The 22,507-nt window shown below is 36.6% G+C and overlaps 1 protein-coding gene across 2 annotated transcripts in view; it reads left to right on the forward strand.

Moving 5' to 3' along the window:
• DERA (deoxyribose-phosphate aldolase) overlaps positions 1–22,507 on the forward strand; it is a 120,472-nt gene that overhangs the window by 56,557 nt on the left and 41,408 nt on the right. The window contains exons 5-6 of one of the 2 annotated variants that reach the window (XM_055318919.1): positions 1,241–1,375; positions 15,440–15,568. In XM_055318919.1, coding sequence (XP_055174894.1) covers positions 1,241–1,375; positions 15,440–15,568 — 264 coding nt within the window. The remainder of the gene's footprint in view (positions 1–1,240; positions 1,376–15,439; positions 15,569–22,507) is intronic. The other variant, XM_055318920.1, reaches the window with a different exon arrangement.

Here is a 22,507-nt window from a genome sequence, read left to right on the forward strand (position 1 = left end):
TCGGGGATGGTAGTGGATACAGTAGAGAGAGGTGACAGGGAGTTAAGGAGACTTACCATAGTCCATGTGAGAAGTGAGGAGAGCCACCCCAAAGCCTGGGAGGTAAAGAAGAGAGGGTATGTTCAGGAATTATTACTTAAGATAGACCCAGTAGGACTTGGCATGAAAGTAAGAAGAGTCTTTAAAGTTTCTGTGTAGGTGAGTGTGTGTGTGTGTGTGTGTGTGTGTGCGCGCGTGTGCGTGTGTGTGTTATGGATAGATACAAAATTAGATTGTACTTTTAGAGGAATATCCTGGTGCTTTAAAATAAGGAGTCTAAACATGATTATTTTATTAGGGATATATCAGAAGAAACACATAGTATTGATATACAAGCTACTTGTGAAGATTCTGAAAGTGTTTGGCAGCTACCTTAAATTTTTTCATCAGCCTCAGTCAATTCAACTTTTCTTTTATACAACAGGGAAACATGCTTCCCTCTAAGATAGCAGACCCAAGGAATTTAATAAAATCAAGGAAATACAAAAGGTTATCATTAGTAATGGAAATGGAATTAATGATGCACGTGTAAAAAATGTAATGGTTTTTCTGAAGTGTAGCTGTGTTTCCATTTTTAAAGAAATTTGTGCTTGGTTTTGCTCTTCCCAACTCACCCTTGCCCCAGTTTTGTAGACTTTATTAGATGCTTTTCCCTGGTACAGTCTCTTCCCTTTATTCTCATCTATATGGCTATTCATTTTAAGATAGGCAGTGGGAAGAACCTATGTTACCATGTGGTTACAACAGCTGTAAATGTTAGTGAGTAAATCAAGAATACAATGATAACCAATTTGATTAAGAGTAGGATCCATAATTAACCAGTGTCCATCAAGACAAGTCTGTAACTACTATTTTATGACTATCACTGTGATGATACATATTTTCTTAATTTCTGTTTATTTAAAGCCTGCTTATGAGCATCTCTACAGAAACTTAATTTCAGGCTTTTCAGACAACAAAATACTAATATTTATCCTAACTCCAATATCGTGAGATGACATTCTGTTTCTTTGCACTTCACTTTGTAGGATAAGCGTGTAGAAGCTCTTTAGTGTCATCTATTCCTTGATCAAAATGCTGTTTTGTTTTTGTTTTGTATGAAACTCCTAGTTGAGATACACCAACTGAAATTTGTCTCCCTCTCTCCTTCCCTTCCTATCCTCCTTCCCTCTTTCCTTTCTTTTCTCTCTCTCTCTACTAGTGGCCACTGGCTTTCCAGCTGGACAGACTCATTTAAAAACACGATTGGAAGAGATCAGATTGGCTGTGGAAGATGGAGCCACAGAAATTGACGTGGTCATTAACAGGACCTTGGTGCTGACAGGCCAGTGGGAAGGTATGTGCAAGTCCTTCCCCAAAAGGGAGACATAGTTCTTCCTGCGTGAATCAAATGGTGAGGATTGATAAAAGGCAACATGTTTTGGAAGTCATTGTTCTAGGTTACAAGTCACCAGATCAGAGGGTGAATTTCAGAGAAAACATGGCTAGTATTGCTTTTCCTTGTTCCCCTCATAAATCCTAGGTAGTTGCCCACCTGCATTAACTTTTTAGATCCCTTTGAGTGCTTGGGTGAGTGGTTATTTCTATGCAGTAGATTATTAATTTTTATTCTATTCTCTAGTGTTTTATTACTCAATACATAAATCACTCTAGGCAAGTCATTTATGCAAAGTTTATTTTAATAGGTGGAAGAAACTTCCCTTTTTTAATGTTAATCTTGGTGGATTTTGAGGATGTGGGCTTAGTAATAAGTCTGTTTTCATTCCTGCTGTTCTTACACATAATTCCTATGGATACTACTTTATATTTACCTTTGAGATTCATGATTTACTATCATACCGATTATGATAAAACATCACCCATTTCAGTAACAAGCTGTTGTTTTTATAATTAGATATTTAAAAAATAGATTTGACCTTTGCCTTAAATATATTTTGTATATTAGAGATTGTTTGTTGATAGCTAAGATAAGTACAATCCTCTGCTTCAAAAAACATTATAAAAAGAGTTCAATTAAAATTTTTAATTAAATTATAAGATAAAACCAGAATAATATGTTGTCTCTTTAGATAGGTGGATATGAAATACATGGCATATTTTATAGTCATTATTGAGGTTTTACCTGCTTGCTGTTAAAAACAAAAATTCTAACCAGTAATAAAGGAAATAGATGTTCCACATAATCTTATCCCCTAGAAATAACTTCATAACAGCACAATTTTTCAGACTTTTTTCTCTTCATATATACACATGCAACTGACATCCTTTTTAAAAGTTTAAATAAAAAGTAGGATTATACTTAATGTATTTTTTCTTAATCTACTTATTGGACTTGCCAATGTCTCATTGTTATCTTTCTGTGTTGCTTATCCATCGGTCCATCTAACTTATCTTCTATAAATCCTAATTCCATTGTATATCCATTAAGAATTGCTTTTGGTTACAGAGTAGCAAAGATTTAGTCAGTAGTTTCAACACTTGAGGATTTATTTTCTTATACAAAATCTGGAGGTAGGTATTTCAGGGGTACTGTGGCAGTCCCAAAAAGTTCTTAATGACCTATGCTATTTTGATCTTCCACTTCCAAAGTGGGAGGGGTGGCTTCTACTCTCAGACTTAAGGGCACTCCATCATCTAAGATGGCTTCTGAAGTTCCAGCCTTTCCACTCATCTCCCAGATAACAGGAAAGAAGGGCTGTCTTATCCTAAAAGTCTCCCACAGCATTTTTGTATATACCTCCTTGGCTCAAACTGAATTACATGGCCATCTTGGCTGCAAGTGAGGCCAGAGAATGTAGTCTTTTAGCTTAGAATGTTAACTGTGTTCTCGTACATTCTTAACAAGTTAAATGATGTACATTTCTGTGCCCAGATGGAAAGGACTGAGGGAAGTTCTGGCATGGAAGGACAGATTGCAATAAGGAGCTAAATGGGGACTGACATTAAAAAGCTTAATAGCAAAGGGTCTTATGAAACAACAATAACACAAATATTTAAATAAAAAGAGACATGTAGTCAAAAGGCACAGCACTATTAGTTGTGGAGCAGGTCACCTCAGAGATTTCAGCAGCTCCATGAGCATCACTGTGCTCTGGGATAATACAATCACTGATACCACAGTTCTGACTGATCTAGAAAAAAAAAATATGTCAGCCATTCCTATTGTCCTATACTCCCAACTATACTCATCAACATCTTTAATCCTTACCCAGTTTAAATTCTTGACAGTTCACAAGTATCTTTTTGTGCTTTTGATTTTTGTTCCTTTATTTATGGTTCATATGAGATTTGGTCAATTTGCATTCACTCATAAAAGACTTTTTTTAAATAGATGTCCCTTTTTCCTATATATTGATTCTTATTTCCTTCTAGTCATAGATTTCAGTTAAGATTTCAGGCCAGAGTAAGAGGGAAAAAAAAATGAATGTGTGTAATATTTAAAACAAATTTGGAAATAAACTATATGATTTAGTTAGATAAAAAAAAAAACCCAATGTGTCTTTTATTAAATGTAGACATAGAAGCATATGTTCTATTATAACTTGTGCTCTTGTCTCTAGAATACTAATTGGGAAATAAAATATAATAGGAGATGAGTTTTGATGTAATTGACTGTCCCTTAATGAACTAGGAATGGTTGTTTTTAGGAACTGATAATTTCCTAATAACAGGCATTCATGCAAAATATAATAATACATCTTAGTCCTAGACCATACTTTTCTATTAATTTTTTTATGGTGTTAATAACCTCTTGACCCAAAACAAATTGAAAAGGAACATTTAATACTAGAAATTTAATTCTAAATAGAAACCTGCAATGACTGAAGCCTTTTTTCACTGCAGCATTTTGTCTTAATTTGCCTCAATTTGATTACATATTATATTTTTCAGTGTCATGCTTTCATTAGCTGTTTACTATAAAATATGAGCCTAAAATTGATTTCTTGTAATGTACCAGTGGAAATGTCTGTCCGGCTGTTACACATTCAAATCCAGGTCCATCTCCTCTGTGCACTGAGGTGTGTAGGACACTGGTTAGAGCACAAAAGAAAGAATCCCATTTTTAAACCTGGCCATTCAGAGTGTATCCTGGTCAGTTCTCACGGTTATAGGGTCTATAGTTTCGGGTGTGAACTCAAAGAGGCAACTGGAGGGGTGGGGGGGGCTCATTTTCTTCTTCTTGAATTCTCCCTGGTGACAACTTAAAATCTCTGCTCTCCCCAAGCTTTTAATTCTTCTGGCCACCTTGAGGCTCCTTCTCTCTTAGCAGAAGACCTACCTGCTACCTTCCAGAGAATACAAATAACATTTTTTTTAAAAGATTTCATTTATTTATTGGAAAGAGAGAGAGCACAAGCAAGAGAAGAGGCAGAGGGAGAGAGAGAAGCAGACGCTCCACTGAGTAGGGAGCCCGATGTGGGGCTCGATCCCAGGACCCAGGGATCATAACCTGAGCTGAAAGCAGAGGCTTAACTGAGTGAGCACCCCAGGCACCCCAGGACAGTAGCTTTAACTGGATAGGGTACAGAATATATTGCTGGTTCTCAGAATTCCCTGACAGACATTTTCAAACTACCTTCTCCAGCCCCTCTCCTCCCAGAATCTAGCATGCCCTTCTGTGAGTGTATGTAAGGTCATAGCTGGGTGTTGGAGGTGAGGGCAATAGGCTCCTGTAGTTTGAAGATTGCCCCAGGTGATTTTGATTCTACCCTCCCTCCCATCCTATAGTCCTAGAGAATCAATCACTAACTTGGAGCATCTATTTTTCTTTTAAAAAAACATACTCCTTGTTCTTGGTTCCATAGTTTAGATGCAGGGTAATTGAAACATTATTGAACTTATATGTTGGTTAATTAGTACAAATAGTGTTTCCTCTGGGTTTCCATTTATTTAGCCTGGATCTACAGTTAGCTGTAACAGAAAGGCCTAAGGATAAAGAGTTAATCTGGAAAGTGTTGCCAGAGAGACTTCTACCTCCTAAGCTCTTAGGAAAAGGATGGCTCTCCTCTACCTGGGAAAGTTGTGCTGGACTAGAGGAGAGGTGGGGGCACCCAGCCAGACAGATAGCATGTGAGCCAGTCATGACTGGAGGTGGCCAGACCCAGAGCTTACCCAGAACAAATATACTGTGGAGTAAGAAGGAAGGATAACTCTGGGAGATTAGCAATGGTTGAAAGCAGATCTTTGCTTCAGACAGAGACCTTGGTTGGAATCCTGGCACTACCATTACCAGCTGTTTTGTCTTAGGCAAGTTACTTCTCTGTGTCTTCTGTTCCTTCTCTGCAAAATAAGAATAATGGCATCTACTTCACAGGGTTATAATGGGGATTAAATTAGATAATGTATGTAACTTTATCATCCCGTTGCTTGGCCCAGATGAATCCCTCCTTGCCAGCTGTGGTTTCTTCTCTTTCTCTCTCCTCCTTCCGATACTGATAGTATGTTGTTAAGGGAAGTACCCATAATAGTACATGTATTGAGGAAATGAAGTAGAACTCTAAAAGACTTGGATTTTAGTCTTTGTGATTTTGCTAATTTATACCTCGTCCTTGGGCAAACACTTCACTTCTCTCTGCCTCCATTTAAATAAGCTACCAATGAGGGGATAAAACTTAATGATTTCTACAGTCCTTTAGAGCTATAATGGCCTGTGATTTTATATTTGGCATTTTCATTGTCTGGGAGTATTATTCCCTTGATAAGGACCTATAATACAGTATTTTTTCATGATGATATTAAAGTCGACATGTAAGTTGCATTTCTTAAACAGTTCTTTGAAGAAAGCATTCACTAGAAGGGGTTCATCATCTCATAAGTCTTATTGAACAGGTTTTGAAAATTAAATGCATTCCATGCTCTGTAAATACAGAGGTGTTCATTTTTTACTTTTTTATGACCTTTCTCTGCTGCATATATTTACCTTAATATATTACCAGTGACATGGAAATGTTATCAGATTCTGCCTTGTTCAGGAATCTTCCAGTTCTTTGAATTTAGGACCTAGAGCTGACTTTACTGGCTTTTGGAAACCCATTCCATATTGGAGCATCATCAGAAACGACCCCAAAGGTGGATTCTTTTGTGACATTTTTCAGCATAGTGTGTTCAGTGTTGCACTTGGAAATATTGTTTGTATCCTGTATCCAAAGCCCTATTTTATCCTCTTTGGTTCTTCAGCCCTGACTTGCTCTCCTAAACTTGGTTTGTGGAGTACATGCCTCACACTATCAAGAGCTTTAGGGCAAGAGAATGAAATATTTGGGCCAACACCACAGTGCCGATCATTGTGTCTTATGAAGTGGATCCTGAAAAATCTTGCATCCAGGCCACAAGTTTGTTTTTCTTATTTGCTTATTTTAACACAAGAAGGATGGTAGAAAGAGCAACTATTAAAAGAAATTGGAATTTTTCCTTGTTTTATAGAGCTGCTAATCATAATATCTTATGAGAAAAGCAATCTCTAAATCTATAGACACTGTTTGGAGAGGAATCACATAATCTATAATCTGTGGTTTCTCGGTTTTGGGGGTTGTTTATAACAGAAAAATTCTGGAGATACTTATGATAGCTGTAGACTTTTATGGCTTTTGTATTTAGGCTATGATTCTTTAAAACTTCAAATACTATTGACCAAAATGTGTGTGTTTTATCTCTCGTAGGTTACTTTTGCTACCTGGTGTTTTAGCTCATCTCTGTTTTAGTCTTACAACATTAATTAGTTGCGTTGGTGGATGAAAACTGTTCTTGAACATTTTGTGACTTTTTTAGTTTCAAAGGTTGCTGCACAATTTATATTAAGTGTTTTACTGTACATATAATTATCTTAAGAGTTATTTTCAGGCCATTGTGCAGTGTTGAACATCTTCCTGGTACTCAAAAATAATTGCTTAGATATATTCGTTAACAATTATTTTTTAATAATTGTTAAAGTGTATTTGAAAAGCATGAAATATAAAAGGGAATCTGCTTTATGACTTTTAGATAGGAAACATAGTCTTTAAACACTTGGATTTTTACTTAAGTCATAATTTGTATTCATGAAAGCTTTACTAGTAACATAGTTTTCTTTGTCTTATAGCAGAGCTTTTCCAGAAAACTTAACTGATTGCCAGGAGTCTCAAGATTAAGAATATACTTTCCTTATAGGTAGAAACTGGAGAGAAATAAGATAATTTTGAATGGAGAAAAGCAAAATGCTATAGATGCAATTCCTGCTGACACAGGGAGCAGAAGGTAGAGCCAGTTGTCAACTGTTTGGGATGCTGTTTAAAACAGATGCAGTGTGACCCCCTCTGCTCCTTGGATCTACATTCTCATCACACAGGCCTTTCCCAGTGTGGCTAGGTTCTCTGATTCCTGTCAGTGAACACACTCCGTCAACACAGCCTCACTTGTTTTTCAGCTGGGAAGGATGAGCAGAAGGTCAGGTTACGACCTCCATTCCTCCTTCTCAGTGTGGCACTAGTAGGAGGGATGTGAGGGGACAGATAGGAGACAACTCCTCTACTGGTTGTGCTACTATATTGATTATGCATCAACAGGGTAATATATCCTGGGTTTCTAGTACACCCACTTTTGCTATTCCTGAAAACCTCATTAAAAGTCAAAACATTTATTATCAGGTTTTTAATGTGACATCACTATGCCAGCAACTTCTCTGGGGTATGTGTTTTGTTGTATTTTGCATTATTCTGACTAATTTGCAGTCATGGTGTTTGAATTCCATTTTCATTTGTCAGTCATCTTTTATAATAGCCTTCCTGATTATTATTTTTCTGTTACATGCAAGATTTTTTTACTTTTTTTTAAATGGGGAATTTTGAGTTTCTGTAATGTTTGAATTTTTAGCAATGAACATGGATTACATGGAAGTATGTGAGCAGAAAAATTAATAAAGGCTCTAAGGAATAGGTCATGATGTATGCAAAGATGTAACCATAGGACGTTTACTGAAGTATTGTTCGTAATAGCAAAAAAAACACACGAAACTTTAAGTATCCAATAATAGAAAAATGATTGAATAAATTATTTATAACCATGCAATGGGAGATTATGCACCCATTAAAATTGTGCTTATAAACTTATATTTATTAATATGGAAAGATGTATGTGATATTTCGAGGGGAAAACAGCAAGTTACCAAATAATATGTACCATATATAATCACTTTTTTGTTTAAAAAACAGAATGGTTGATAATCTCGAAAGCCCTTCTATAAGAAAAATATCTAGATGCTAAATAAATTACAATAATGTATGTGAAACATGTCTTTTTAACATTTATTTTTGAATAATTTTCAACTTACAGAAATGTTGCAAAAATCATCCATACAACTATTTACTCTTCACTGAGATTCCACAATGATTAAATTCTGCTCTATTGGGCACCCCGGGTGGCTCAGCGATTTAGCACCACCTTTGGTCCAGGGCATGATCCTGGAGACCCTGGATCGAGTCCCATGTCAGGCTCCCTGCATGGAGCCTGCTTCTTTCTCTGCCTGTGTCTCTGCCTCTCTCTCTGTGTGTCTCTCATTCATGAATAAATAAAGTCTTAAAAAAAAAATTCTGCTCTATTTACCTTTTGCCTTCTCATTGTCTCTTTGTACGTATGTACATGTGTGCATATATATAAAATTGTGTATATGTAATTGTTGTTTTAATTATTTGTGATTAAGTTGCAGACCTGTCAACCCATTACTCATAAGTATTTCAGTGTGTATTTTCTAAAAACAAGAACACTTGGACCAAGCCACAGTGCACCATCAAAATCAGGAAATTAACATTGATATCATACTACCATTAAATCCATAGACTGCTTAAATTTTGCAGATTGTCTCAATAATGTTCTTTATCGGTTTCTGTTGTTGTATGCCTCTTTAGACTTCTTCAATCTGGAACAGTCTTCAGTCTTTCCTTGAGTTAAAAGAATAGGTGCCTGTCATTTTGTAAAATATGGTTCTTTTGGGTTTGATGTTTTCTCATGATTAGATTCAAGTTCTATGTTTTGGGGAGAAATACCACAGATGTTTTGCTCATTTCTTCTCAGTGCATTATTTCAGGAATCATAAGATACTGGTTTGTCCCATTATGTTAATTTTTAAATGGCTAAGATGCTTTCTGGCAAGTTTCTCCATTGTAAAATTAATAAATATTTTGTGTTTTAATAATTAATACAGAATATGAATGGAAATATTTTTAGACTTTATTAATATCCTATCCCTCATCTAATGTTTATTCAGTAGTTTTAGCATTCATTCATAATTCTTCAGTTATTACTCTGTTGTCAAGTGGCAATTTTCTAATTCCATCATTTCTTCTATACTTACTAGCGTCACCTTCTCCTCTCCCATTTTCTTCCTTTCTGTTTGTAAGAACTCATGGAATTCTATTTTATTTAACTAGTTATAATCCATTACTGTCATTATTTATCTTAATACTCAGATTTTCTCAGATTTGGCTAGTGGGAGCTGCTTCAGATGGCTCTTCTGTCCTTTTGACATGTTTGTATTATTCTTTGAGAACTTCCTTGAATTCTTATCAAAAATATTTCAGGCTTATCTTTAACTGTCTCTACCCAAGCCCTGGAATCAGCCATTTTTCCAAGAGCTCTGCTTCTTTTCATTGAAGACTGGTATTTAGAAACCAAGATCTGGGTGCGAGATGGGCTCATTGCTGCAAGGCTATTGTTTCTAAGCCCTTTCAGTGGACAGATCTAGGAAACACGTGAGTGTTCACATATACACGATGAACGCGTATAAACACACATGCATTTATATCTATTTGTCTATCTATCATCCATAGTAGAAACCATAAATAAGTTCACATCGATGACTTCCTCGTAAGCCAGCATCATGTGGTTATTCTCCCCTTTCCCTTTCTATATTTATGCCCCTCTTTCTTGTCATGAGAAATCTTGTTCCCATCATCCTCAGTATATTTCTTTATTTGATCAGTTGTCTTGTATGTAACAGTCTCTTGACCACACAGGCTATCTCCCTGGCTCAGTACTGCACATTCAGGCTGGTTGAGTTCACCACGTCCTCCAGAACTCCCAGCCCTCACCGATGAGGATAACCACCCCTGACCCTGATCTGGCAGCATGTGAGCCCAGAATTTCCCAAGACCCCAGTGACATGCCAGTTCCAAGCTTACTTCCACCTTCATGGCAGTGTGCAAATGAAAGTACCTCTGTTCTCCTACCTCTCTCTGGCTGAGAGCTCCCACAAAGTATAGAGTTCCAAAATGTCTTTCTAAACCAATAACAAGAAACTGGTCTTAATTTTAACAATATAACATTTTAGAGCAAGTCAAAGTGTATCTTCATTTTTATAACTGCTTATTATTAAAGATGGAGCCAAGAGAAAAACAGTTAATCAATTACCTTCATAATTATTTAAATAATTACATTTACATTTATTCCCGGGATTTGAGATGTCTTTGAGCCCCAAAAGTAAAGATCTTCTGTCAGATCTTGAGTAGAAAAATGATGCTTGGAGAGGTTCAGTAACTTTCCCAAATGACAACAGCCAATTAGTGGGTAAGCAAGTGCAGAAAAGTCCTGATTCAGACAAGTGAACTTCACTATAACATAGTGTGCTGTTCTGATTCCAACCAGAAGGCTGATAGAGCAATTTATAGTTTTTTTTAACATATTGAATCATAAAATTATTTTATGCTTCTGAATTATTCTGGAACTTTTCAATTTCCTCAACTTTGTTTTCCTTCCAAGAATGAAAATCAGGTCCTAGGATTATAATGCTCATCTGTAATGTTTGTAATTTGATCTAAATGGGAGTTGACATCCCTTTTAGGTCCTAGGTTTTGATTACTCTATTACATGATGTTCTTCAGTTTATTTCCTTGAGAATGTATTTTAACGACAGCATGTGTGTACCTGCCCACATGTATGTGTTTGGTGCAATAGAGACAAAAAATTGTGAGATTTTTGGCAAGTCATTCATCTCTCTGCATTTCACTTTTCGCATATAAAATGTGGAGGTAACTGTCAGCTACCCCACGGGGATGTTTAACTGATACGTAGAAAACACTGAGCATTCTTGAAGGAAGATGCTTTACAACTTAGGGAGTTCTCATTGTTTTCAGTAGCTGCTCCTCATGAAGAGTTTTTTGGGAAGAGGGTCTATTGAACATATTAATTACACTGTAATTTCCTCCACATGTATATTCCAGTAGCAATTATATAAACCCACATCCCGCTGCTGTCCTTTCCTGCTGATGAGGAAAATCCACCCATTAGTTTTTCCATTATTTCCTTCATCTATAGTGAAAGGAAATTATGATTTGAGATTGACTGGGTTACATTTCAGCCATCAAGTCACTTGGATTTACATATGTCATCAATCACTGTAATGCCAAGGTGGTTAAAACCACCTGGACACTACTGGCGCTTTTCTGTGGCTACAGGTTTGTGTTGGAGTGAAGTGATCTGTTTTTCTAACAGGTTAAATTTGTAAATTCTAATTTTGTTTTTATAAGTATTAAGACAGTGCTTGCTCCATTTAATTTTTCAGAGTTACTTTTGCATTCCTGGAGCTATATAAGGAAAAGTTTGGAAATCTAGTATTGACTGAGTATATGCCTATTAACTGCTTTGTTCTATTCTGGCCATATGTATTATTTTATCCAATCTTCACAAAAATATATGAGCAAACTTAGGCTCCCCTAACTGATCAGGGTTGGAAAATGGAATGATTCCTGTAAATTTACATAACTAGCAAGTAGCAAAACTCTTATCCCAGGAGTCTGGGAACATGGGCTCCAAGTTAAAAAAAAAGTTTGTGATGTAGTAAACATTATTCCCCCAACCTGCTTTCTAGGCCCCAAAGAGGTTGTGTTTATGTTTTCTAAGAAACATAGGTCACAGTCTCCCCTGCTTTGTTAAGTCCCTCTAGGTCAGAACCTAATAAGCACTCAGCAGTAACAATAACAGCACCACCAGCAACAGGAAAATAATCTGACATTCTTTGAGCATTAGGCAATGTACCAGATACTATCCTTAGCACTTTACACATATTAGCCTACTTAATGCTTGAAAGAACTCTATGAGGTGTGCATACCTCTATAATCCCCATTTTATTGAAGAGGAAACTGAGACAAAGTTTAAGAGTTAATTGCCCAAATCAAACAGCAGATTAGTTTTGGAACTAGCATATGAATCCAGGTAGTGGGGCACCCATGCTATTGTCCCACACTATACTAGACTCCTTAGCAAATGCTTGTTATACTAAAATTATGAATTGAAAATTAATGAAACCAATTCAGATTAAGTTAAGCTGAAAAGGCATCTATTGGGAGGACATAGAGTAGCTTACTGAGTCAGTAAGAAGCCAGGAGAACCAGGCTTGAGAAATAAGCAGGACCATGAAAGACTGGGGAGCAGAGAATATAGCCGGATGTGACATGGGAAGGGTGGTTATCAGGCTACTTCTGGTGCTGCCACCAAGGCCAGCATAGGTACTATGCTGTTGGCCAGTGGCCACTGAGTCATGGGACTCTTGGATCTGCTGCCATTGGTGATGCTGCTGTAGTCATACTAACGAACATCCTGACTGCATTGTCATCTTTGCATCACTTAGTAAGATCCAGAAGCCCAAACATTTGCCTGATAGAGCCCAGTCACATTATTACAAAGGACAGGTTCAGTATGCTTTTTATTGAATTGTTCTGGTATATTCTGGCAAAATAGTAACAGAAAAAAATGATGAACAACTTCCCAGTGTTGAACTCTAAGATTAGATACTTGCTCAGCAAAATTGACCCTGTTGTGTGGTGAAATCGTTTAGTAAAATGATTTGAGGAATTGGCAGTTAGAGAATAAGACACTGGTTATGTATTTGTTTAAGTCCAGTTACACTCTGGATCATGGATTACAGAGCATCACTTCCAGGTGGCTGATAATTGAGTCATAAAATACATCTTTTTTCTGATTAATTTTAACTGGAGGTGAAGAAATTGGATATCAAAAGGTAATACTCTTTAGAAAAAGGCTGATAGTTTTGTTCATAAGTATGATTGGGATCACTGTTTTAAGAATTTTGTTGTACAGATCAAACTTCACCTTAACAAATGTTGTAATAAAACATTTTCAAGCCTTATCTGATGACTCACTGATTGTAAGCACTAATCCGTATAACAAGATTTTGGTGCAGTACAAGGAGTTGGGTCAGGCCATGAATCAGATTTGGCTTTTATCACACAACCTTAATTGAAACTCATTTTACTAGAATTCTGAGCTTAAGAATGATGGTTAAACTTTCTGAGTGTTTACAATGAGCCAGACATTGTATAGAGTACTTTGTATCTTCCCTTTTAATCCTCATAATAACCCTATAAAATAAGTATTATTATTGACACTTCAAGGATGGGACTGAGACTGAGAGAGAATAACTTGCCCAAGGTCATGCAGGAAGGGATGGATGGGTTTTAAATCCACATTTGTCTGACTCTCAAGCCTGCTTTTGATGGCTATGCTGTACTGTGGAAGAAAAATCATTAATTAAGTCACAAGTTAACTCTGGGTTAGTATTCTTGAATTTTCAGATCAAGAGATTTCCTTGTCACTAGTTCTTAGAGAACAACTTTCTGTTTTTAGATTGAGTAACTAGACAAGTGTTATGCCATTCAAGATTCGTTCCCTGAGCTAAAAGAATATAAATTGTTATCGCCACATAGTCTTTCCTGCCTATACCACTCTCACACATGTCATATCAGATGTGTAGGTGAGATGACTTCTCAAGATTTGGGTAGGATGGCCCAGGGTGAGGTAGGCAGTGTGGCATCTTAGATCATCTCTAGTGCTCTAAGCCACTGATTATTAGGGATTTGTGAAAATATTCAGTCCTTTCTTGAAAAACCTTCTGTAGATGCCATCTCTTGACAGTGACAAACACTAAAATTTACCAAGCATCCTGTAATAGAATATTTGCTTTTATTTGGGTTCAGTTTTCCCTTTGAGCTTCAAGTTGAGTTCAGGTTTTCTGGGATTGAGATGCCAGGTCTTCTTCATCTTGATAGAATTTTCATGGTTTTGACTGAGTTTGCTGACTTGTGACTAATTTTTATTCTTTTACATGGACTTTAGTAAACCCATGAATTGATAAGGAAGTCTCGTGTCTGCATTCAAAACTGCTTACCCTAACCCTATCCCATATTATAAATGTTTCTTTCCTGCTCAGTTTAGACCATGTGCTTATGTATTATGAATAGGTGTGTATCCTAAAATATACACCTATACAGAGGAACAAAAAAGTCCTGATACTATGCAACAGTGTGTGGTAATAACCCAAGTTCAGCGAACAAGTGCAGTGAACCTGATGCAGAGTAAAAGCCAAATCTACTGGTGTCATGACAGAAGGCTCTGTTAAGTAATTTTTCAAAATTTCATACTCATTGGGGCAGCCCCAGTGGCGCAGCGGTTTAGCACCGCCTGCAGCCCAAGGCGTGATCCTGGAGACCCTGGATCAAGTCCCACATCAGGCTCTCTGTATGATGCCTGCTTCTCCCTCTGCCTGTGTCTCTGCCTCTCTCTCTCTCTGTCATGAATAAATAAATAAAATCTTCAAAAAAAATTTTTCATACTCATTAAGCTGATTTTGTTTACTAAAACTCTGTCGATTTTGTTTGAATATGAACTGTTCCCCCCTTGATTCTTTTTTTGTTGTTGAGTATAGGTTTTTGTGGGGTTTTGGGGGTGTATGTGTATTTTTAATCAAGCTGTTTTCAGGGTGCTTAGTGGAGCCCTCAAAAGCCAGATTTGGTACCACGTTCAGGGGTGAATAGATTCAAGACTGCACCTATGAGTCTCTCTACAATTGGCTTTGTGCACATACATCCAGCATACCTGGCTAGGCCAATGCTTTTTAGTCAGATATTTAAACAGATAATGGGGAAGGCTGTTACATCTTTATTGTCATTAACAGAGCTCTCAGGAAAGGCCTGCTTTATATTCTAACAAGGGAACTTATTATGTGTGAATGGAAGTATTAATAAGGACCTGAGGATTTTTTTTATTTAGTTTGCAAAGTGGCACACCCCCATATATGGTAGATAAATGTGTTTTTTCTCGTAAGTAACCAACATATGGGAGAGGTAGAAATTATTTGTGATTTGCATGTCATTATAATGATATTTTAAAAGCTGTGTGGCTCTGGACCTTGGGCAGGGGCTTAGAAAGTTCCCTGGTAACAAACTAAGCATTTCTTGTAACAGGATGTGAACGGCAACAGAATGCTCTAGGCGATATTAAATTGGGGTGATTTTTAGAAAGTGACAAATGTTTTATGTTTCCTAAATCCGAGATGGGTTCTACCAGCTGCACATGGCTGCCAAGTTATGTTATCACTTGCCTGCTTTGTAACTGCTTCAATTATTTCCTCCCCCAGCCCTGTATGATGAGATTCGTCAGTTTCGCAAGGCCTGTGGGGAGGCTCATCTCAAAACCATCTTAGCAACAGGAGAACTTGCATCTCTTACTAATGTCTATAAAGCCAGTATGATAGCAATGATGGCAGGTAAGTGTTCTAATTCAAATGATTATATAAATTGAATTGATGTTTTTAGGAGAAACAAGCAAGCTAAAATACTTGGCTATTAGCTAAAAAATGCTAACCACTTGGACATTTTTGTAGGAGGACTCAGATATTCTGTGAATACATGTACAGTGTAAAAGTGGTCACAAACTTGGCTTTCTCCCACGTTTTTTGTGGCATTTCATTGCTGCACTATCCTTGTAAGGCAGTAGATGGCTCTCTTGTTAGTGAATTGCCTTCTTGTTATTCTTTGATTATTCATTCATCAACATATGTTAGACAGGAATTTCTTTAACTCTGACTTATTCCTCTCTGTGAATTTAAGTGTTTGATTTTTCTCAGAGATGTGTAACTATACCGTCTAAGGCAGCCAGTGCTTTTGTTTGTGTTAATTTTTCTTTTAAAATGGAGTGCAATATCATTGCTTTTTATACTTTCAAATGCAGGTTGACTTCTTCATCTCCTTGAACAGCAGGCCTGTCCGTTCATACATCTAAGCTTGAAACCTGGGAGTCAAGCTTGGTTCCTTCTTTTCCTCATCTTCACGTGAACTAGTGACTGAGTATTGAGAAGTCTACCTCTTCACTGTATCTAACACATCTTCTCTCCATCCTGCGTGCTGCCTTCTCCGGCCATACCCAACATGGATCACATCAGTCTCCTCACTACTTGCCCCGTCTCTGCTTTTGTTCCCATCCAATCTGTTTCCCAAACTGTTGCCAGAATAGTCTCTTAAAAATGCTAATTTGATTTTGGTAGTGCTTGCTTAAAATCCTTTGGTGACTTAACGCTGTCCCTGGACCCAGTTGGAGACAAAGGAAAATACTTGTGCACCTGTACACTTGAGCTAGTATTTGCCAGCAGGGCACCTCTGAATCCAGTGTGCTTTATGTAATCTTGCCACTGAATGATTCTTTTAATACATAAGAAAAATGTGAAGGTGGAGAGCACATGAGGAGAGAGGTGATGGAAGGAGCAGCCTTCTCTTCAGCGAGATGTGAGGGAAATAAAATTCACTTGCATAAATAAGAAACAACACACACACAAGGCCTTCACCAGAAGCTGCACTCTCTACCTCCCCTGCCCTCCACTCTCACATCACTTTCAGAGAGCCAGGGTCACCACAAGGGGCACCTGGCCTGCCCAGTCAAAGAAAAAAAAATCCTTTAGTGGATTCCCTTCATTGTCAAGGTAAAATGTAAATTCCTTCAGCCTGACTTTAAAGGTCCTTCTTAAGACCCTGCCTATGCCTTTGCAGTCTCATTGTCCCTTCACACCATATGCTCCAGCTATATGAAATTCCTTATAGTTCTCCACAGATGGCACCATCCAACCCTTTCAAGTCATCATACATGCTGTGGTCCTTGCCTGGAATGCCTTTTGCCCAAGTAATTCCTTCATAACTTTGGATTCAGCACAGGCGTCCCCTTTTTCAAGAGTATTTCCCCAATACTGCTTCCTCCCTCACCACTTCGTTCAGTATCTCATCTGCATGCCCCCAGGGCATTTTGTTGAACCCTCTGTAAGATGACATAACACACTATAGCGTGAATGAGTATTACATTTCTAGATGCCCTACCAGTGGCTCCGTATCTGGGTGAAGATACATGACTTCTCAGGTCTTCACTATGAACCTCTGTTGTAGTCACCCTCTAGATTTTTATACTCATATACTTTTTGAGTACTGTCAGATTGTCATTTTTCTCTGAAACTCTACAGAAAATCAACCTGCTGGGCATTCATGAAGCTATTGCTCTACTCATTGCCACTGTATCCAGATGATCTCTGCTCTGGTTGTTTCATTTAGAGCACAACCTCTGAAAACCTAAGGATGAGGAATAATGGAAGATGGTAAACAGTGGGTTATCAGTTACGTTGGCATTTTCAAAGGTCTGCAATAATAGAAGACTCGCTGGAGCTCTTATGAGCCTGGGTAAAGCCCCTTGGAGTCCTAGGTAGGCAGGTAAAAAAACTCCCTTTTCATACTCCTTGCCAGGACAAGGGATTGTTAGCCCAGAATGCTGTGATCCAGGTCATAAGGAAAGTATATTCATTCTGGGAGGTCAGCCAACCTCCAGCCTATCCTACTCACTGTACCTACTGCTCATGATAGGAACATGGTATTAAGTCGTCATGCCAGGAAGCCCCTGTTCTACCCTCCACAAGAAAAAAACCAAAACCAAACCAAACATGAGTAGGAACATGCTGTCCCCTGTCTCTTCTGTCTGCATGTATCTCTGTCCAAGTGGTTACTTATCTCTTTCATTTCTTCATTTAATCAGTGTCTGTTGAGCACTTCCTATGGGTAAGAAAATTTATATTTGTGTGTGTGTTACCAGATACGTTAAAATGATATTCCTTAATCTTCACATCAACTCAGTCGTTGATGAAGAAACTTAAAAGTGACTTGTCTAAGGTCACAAAGGTAATAGATCACATATAGTCATTATTTGAACATAGGTCTTCTGGCTCCAGGGTTATTACTTTCGCTGTAACACAGCTGTCTCCTCAGGTACTGTGCTTGGCCTAATAGTGAGTTAAGACACATAACCATCTTTGCAAGATATAATAAGTGAAAGCATTCAGCATACTTCCTGGCCCATAGTTTATGGTTCATATTCTCTTAAGAAGGTATATAATAGAAATGAGGTATGTTTTGAAGAATTCTTAAAAATTCTGGACTGAATTTACATTTATATATATTACAGTTCTACCTTGGCATTTTTTATTGATATATTTTTTCCTTAAAAATCAACTTCATTGAGGTAAATTTGTATACATTGGAGTGTTAAGTGTACAGTATGATGACTTTCTACAATATATATTTTCCATCATCCCAGAAATATTTTTGGTGCCTCTGCTTTCAGTTCCACACTTTTTACCTTCTGCCCCAGCTGCCATTAGTGCTCTGATTTTATCTGCGTAGATTGGCTTTGCCAGTTTTAGAACATCATAGAGTTATACAGTATGTACTCTTCTGTGCCTGTTCTCCCTCCACCCAGAAGATAATAGCAGTGAGATCTATCCATGTTGTTCTGTGTGTAGGAGTCTGCTTAGGTATTCCATTGTACAAATATACCAAGTTGCCAAATTTATTGCTGTAAAATTTATGGTATTCAGTGTCTATAGGGTCTGTAGTTATACCTCCTTTTTTACTTTTGATGCTGTAATATTTGTTTTCTTTCCTGTTGTTTGTTTCTGTCTTTCTTCTTGGTAGAAAAGAATATTGCTAGAGTTCTGCCAATTTTATTAATCTTTTCAGAGAACTAATTTTTTGCTTTGTTGTTTTTTCATCCTCATTGAGTTAAAAATACTGCTAATTTCCCTTGTGATGTCTCTTGATATTTAGGATATTATTAGAGTGTTATTTATAATAAACATTTATATTGGAGCACCTAAATACATAAAGCAAATATTAACAGAGATAGATCAACAGAATGTTTTAATTCCCAAGTATTCTGTGCTTCTCTGGATATCTTATTGTTATTGACTTGTAATTTAAAATTCTGTTATGCTCAGGGAAGAGTAAGAATTTTTTGTCTTTTGAAATTAAAGAGCTTTGTAGCCCATTTTATGTTATATTTTAAGTATGCATCCAGTGCACTTGAAAAGAATATCATGTATTTGCAGACACTAGTATCAGTGTTCTATAAATATCAAGTAGGTCAAGTTGGTGATCACATTTTTCAGATCTGGTTTTGTTTTATTTTGTTTTGGTCTACCTGTTCTGTATATTACCAAGAGACAAGGGTGTTAAAGTCTCCAAATATGATTGTAGATTTGTCCACTTATCACTTTAGTTTTGTCAGTTTTTTTGAAATGTATTTTGGAGTTTTGTTATTAAGTGTATACACTTTTAGGATTGTTATGTTTGTTTACCTGTTGAATTAATGCTTTTATTATGACATGTCCCTTTTTATTTCCTGTATTAGTCCTGTCTGAATGCCTGCTTTGTCTGGTATTAATCTAACCCGACCAGGTTTCTTGTGTGTTTCTTACCATTTACATGGTATATCTTTTTCTCATCCTTTTATTATGAAAAAAATATATGTATGTATGAAATATATAACCCATCTTCTGTTATATATATATAAAGCTATCTCTTGTAGACAGTCTTTTTTTCTTCCTTTGTGAGAATCTGTACTTTTTAATTAGAATGTTTTGTTCATTTTCATTTTACACAATATTTGATATGATAGAACTTAAATCTGTCATTTTGCAATTAGTTTCCTATTTATTCTGATCCATTTTTTCTTTTCTCCTGCTATCTTTTGGGTTCATTAAATATTTGATAACACTTCATTTTATTTTTTTCTATTTGCTTTTTACCTACAGCCTTTTTGTACTTTTCAAGCAGTTGCTCTAGCAATTACAATATGCATCTTTTTAAAAATATATATTATTTATTTATTTATTCATGAGAGACGCAGAGAAGCAGAGACCTAGACAGAGGGAGAAGTAGGCTCCCTGTGGGGAGCCTGATGCGGAACTTGATCCTGGGTCTCCAGGATCACGCCCTGAGCCGAAGGCAAAAGTTCAACCACTGAGCCACCCAGGCGTCCCACAATATGCATCTTTAACTTACCACATTTTACATAGATTTAATATTATTCTACTTTACAGTTCATGTGTTATGAGTGTAAAAACCTTAACAACAGTTGTGTGTTTACACCCTCTTTAGTCCTTTGACTTATTTTAGTGGTGTTCTTCCATCTATTTATAAACTCCTCCTTAAATAGGATGTGATTTTTGTTTTAAGTCATTTGTCCTTTAAGGACATTAAAAGAAAACCAAGCAAAACTAGTCTTTTATATTTTCTCACACATATGTCGTTTCCTTCTTTATTCTTTCTTGTAAGTCTGCTGGTGACTAATTCTCTTAGATTTTGTCCATCTGAAAATGTGTTCATTTTGCATTCATGTTTCAAGGATTGTTTGCTGAATATGGTGTTCCAGATTATCGTTTTACTTTTATTTCAATACATTAAACATGCCATTCCATTTCTTGGAATTCCACTTTTTCTTGTTTCCCTGTAAGTAAGGTTTCTTCTTACTCTGGCTGTGGTCAATTAGTATTATCTCTTTATCCTTGTTTTTTTACTAATTTGACCATGATGTGCCTAAATATGATTTTCTTTGTATTTATCCTGCTTTTAGTTTCCTAAACTTCTTGGATTTGTAGGTTGATGTTTTCCACCCAGTTTTGGACTAAAATGTCCAAAGTTATTTTTTCAAACATATTTTCGACCCCCTTTTCCCTTCTAGGACTTTAAGTATGGGAGTGCTAGATAGTGTCTCACAGGTTTCTGAAGTCCTGTTTATTTTTTTATTTTTAGTTTTTTAAAGATTTATTTATTTTAGGGAGAGGAGAGAGCATGAGTGGGAGGGGAATCTCCAGCAGACTCTTCCCTGAGCATGGATCCTGATGCGGGTCTCAATCTCACAACTGGAGATGAAACCAAGAGTCTAATGCTCAACCAACTATTCTACCCAGGCGCCCCCTGTTCATTTTAATTTTAATCTTTTTTCCTTCCTCTGTTCTTCTGATTGGTTAATTTACATGGATCATCAAGTTCATTGACCCTTATTTTCCACTCAAATTTGCTCTTATGCCCATGTAGTGAAATTTATGCTATTGTACATTTTTCGTTTTAGAATTTCCATTTCATTTTTTTAGAGATTCATTTCTCTGCTGTTGTTCAACATTTTTTCACTCATTGAGATCATATTTTTTATAAGTCTTTGAACATATTTATAACAGTTGATTAAAAGTCCTTCCCTACTAATTTATGTAACTGGATTATCTCGGCATCTGTATCTTGAGCTGCCAGTTTTCCAGGGCCTGAAAATAGTTGCCTTTTATATTTTGTTTCAGTGGTATGGCTGTAGCAGGAGGGTAAATCTGGTACATTTATTCTGTTTTATCTTCATGGCTTTTGTTTTCGCTTTAATTTAGCATAAAAATCTCAAAAGGAAAGATGTTTCATCATTCACATTAATAATAGTTATCTTGTTACATTGATAGCTATTTAGATTATTGCAGACCAATTCTCTGGATAGTAAGCTAGAGACATGTAACTGTATTGGTCTGGTATCAGGCTTCATTGTAAATAAAAAACTAACCTAGATGTTCCCATGTTTGGTCAACTAGATTGCTAGCTTACTCTTGGTTTACTTTGGTTTAGGTCTTTCAGATGTTTTAAGGGAAGGAGCCATAGGTCATGGAGTTAGAAGACCTGGATTCTTGTTCTTTCTTGCACAGTTTGTGACTTTAAGTAAATAAATTAATCTGATTATCATTTCAAGTGAAGTAATGTGTATGGCTGCATTATATAGAAAGTACTTTGCAAGTTATTAAAAAATATCAGCATACCTTCCTACGCCATCCTACCTCAGTTGGGAAGGAAACATAATTGAATCTTTTTTTCCTAGACTATTATAAGGCATTATTCAGACTATCACTTTTCAGAACCATCTGCTGTAGCTGCAGGAGATAGAATATATTGAGCAGGATTCCATTCTGTGATGATCTCAAAGCTTATTAATATGTTAGTAGGATTGTTCAGCGAATCTTAGATAGGAACTTGTTTTGCCAACTTTTGGCTCTGTCTTAAAAAAAGAAAATTTTCAAAAGAATTTGATTAGTTTAGAATCACTATTAGATGTGGCCCAATTAAATTGTTTATCCTATACTTCTCAGCTGTAGTTATTTGTCATACCTCCTAATTCCTTTACTCTGGAAACTATAAGCCACCTTATCTCCTTAAATGTGTATTGGAATAAAATATTTAACTGGAGATCACTTACTCAGCAGCCACAATGATCCAGAATGAAGCCAGGAACTAGGAGGAAAAAAAGGAAAGAAAATATTTCAAAGAGATGAAATATATGTAATACAATCTACAGTACAATAGTAATAGTA

This window comes from Nyctereutes procyonoides, unplaced genomic scaffold, assembly GCF_905146905.1.
Source record: "Nyctereutes procyonoides isolate TBG_1078 unplaced genomic scaffold, NYPRO_anot_genome, whole genome shotgun sequence".
Taxonomy (NCBI): Eukaryota; Metazoa; Chordata; class Mammalia; order Carnivora; family Canidae; genus Nyctereutes; species Nyctereutes procyonoides.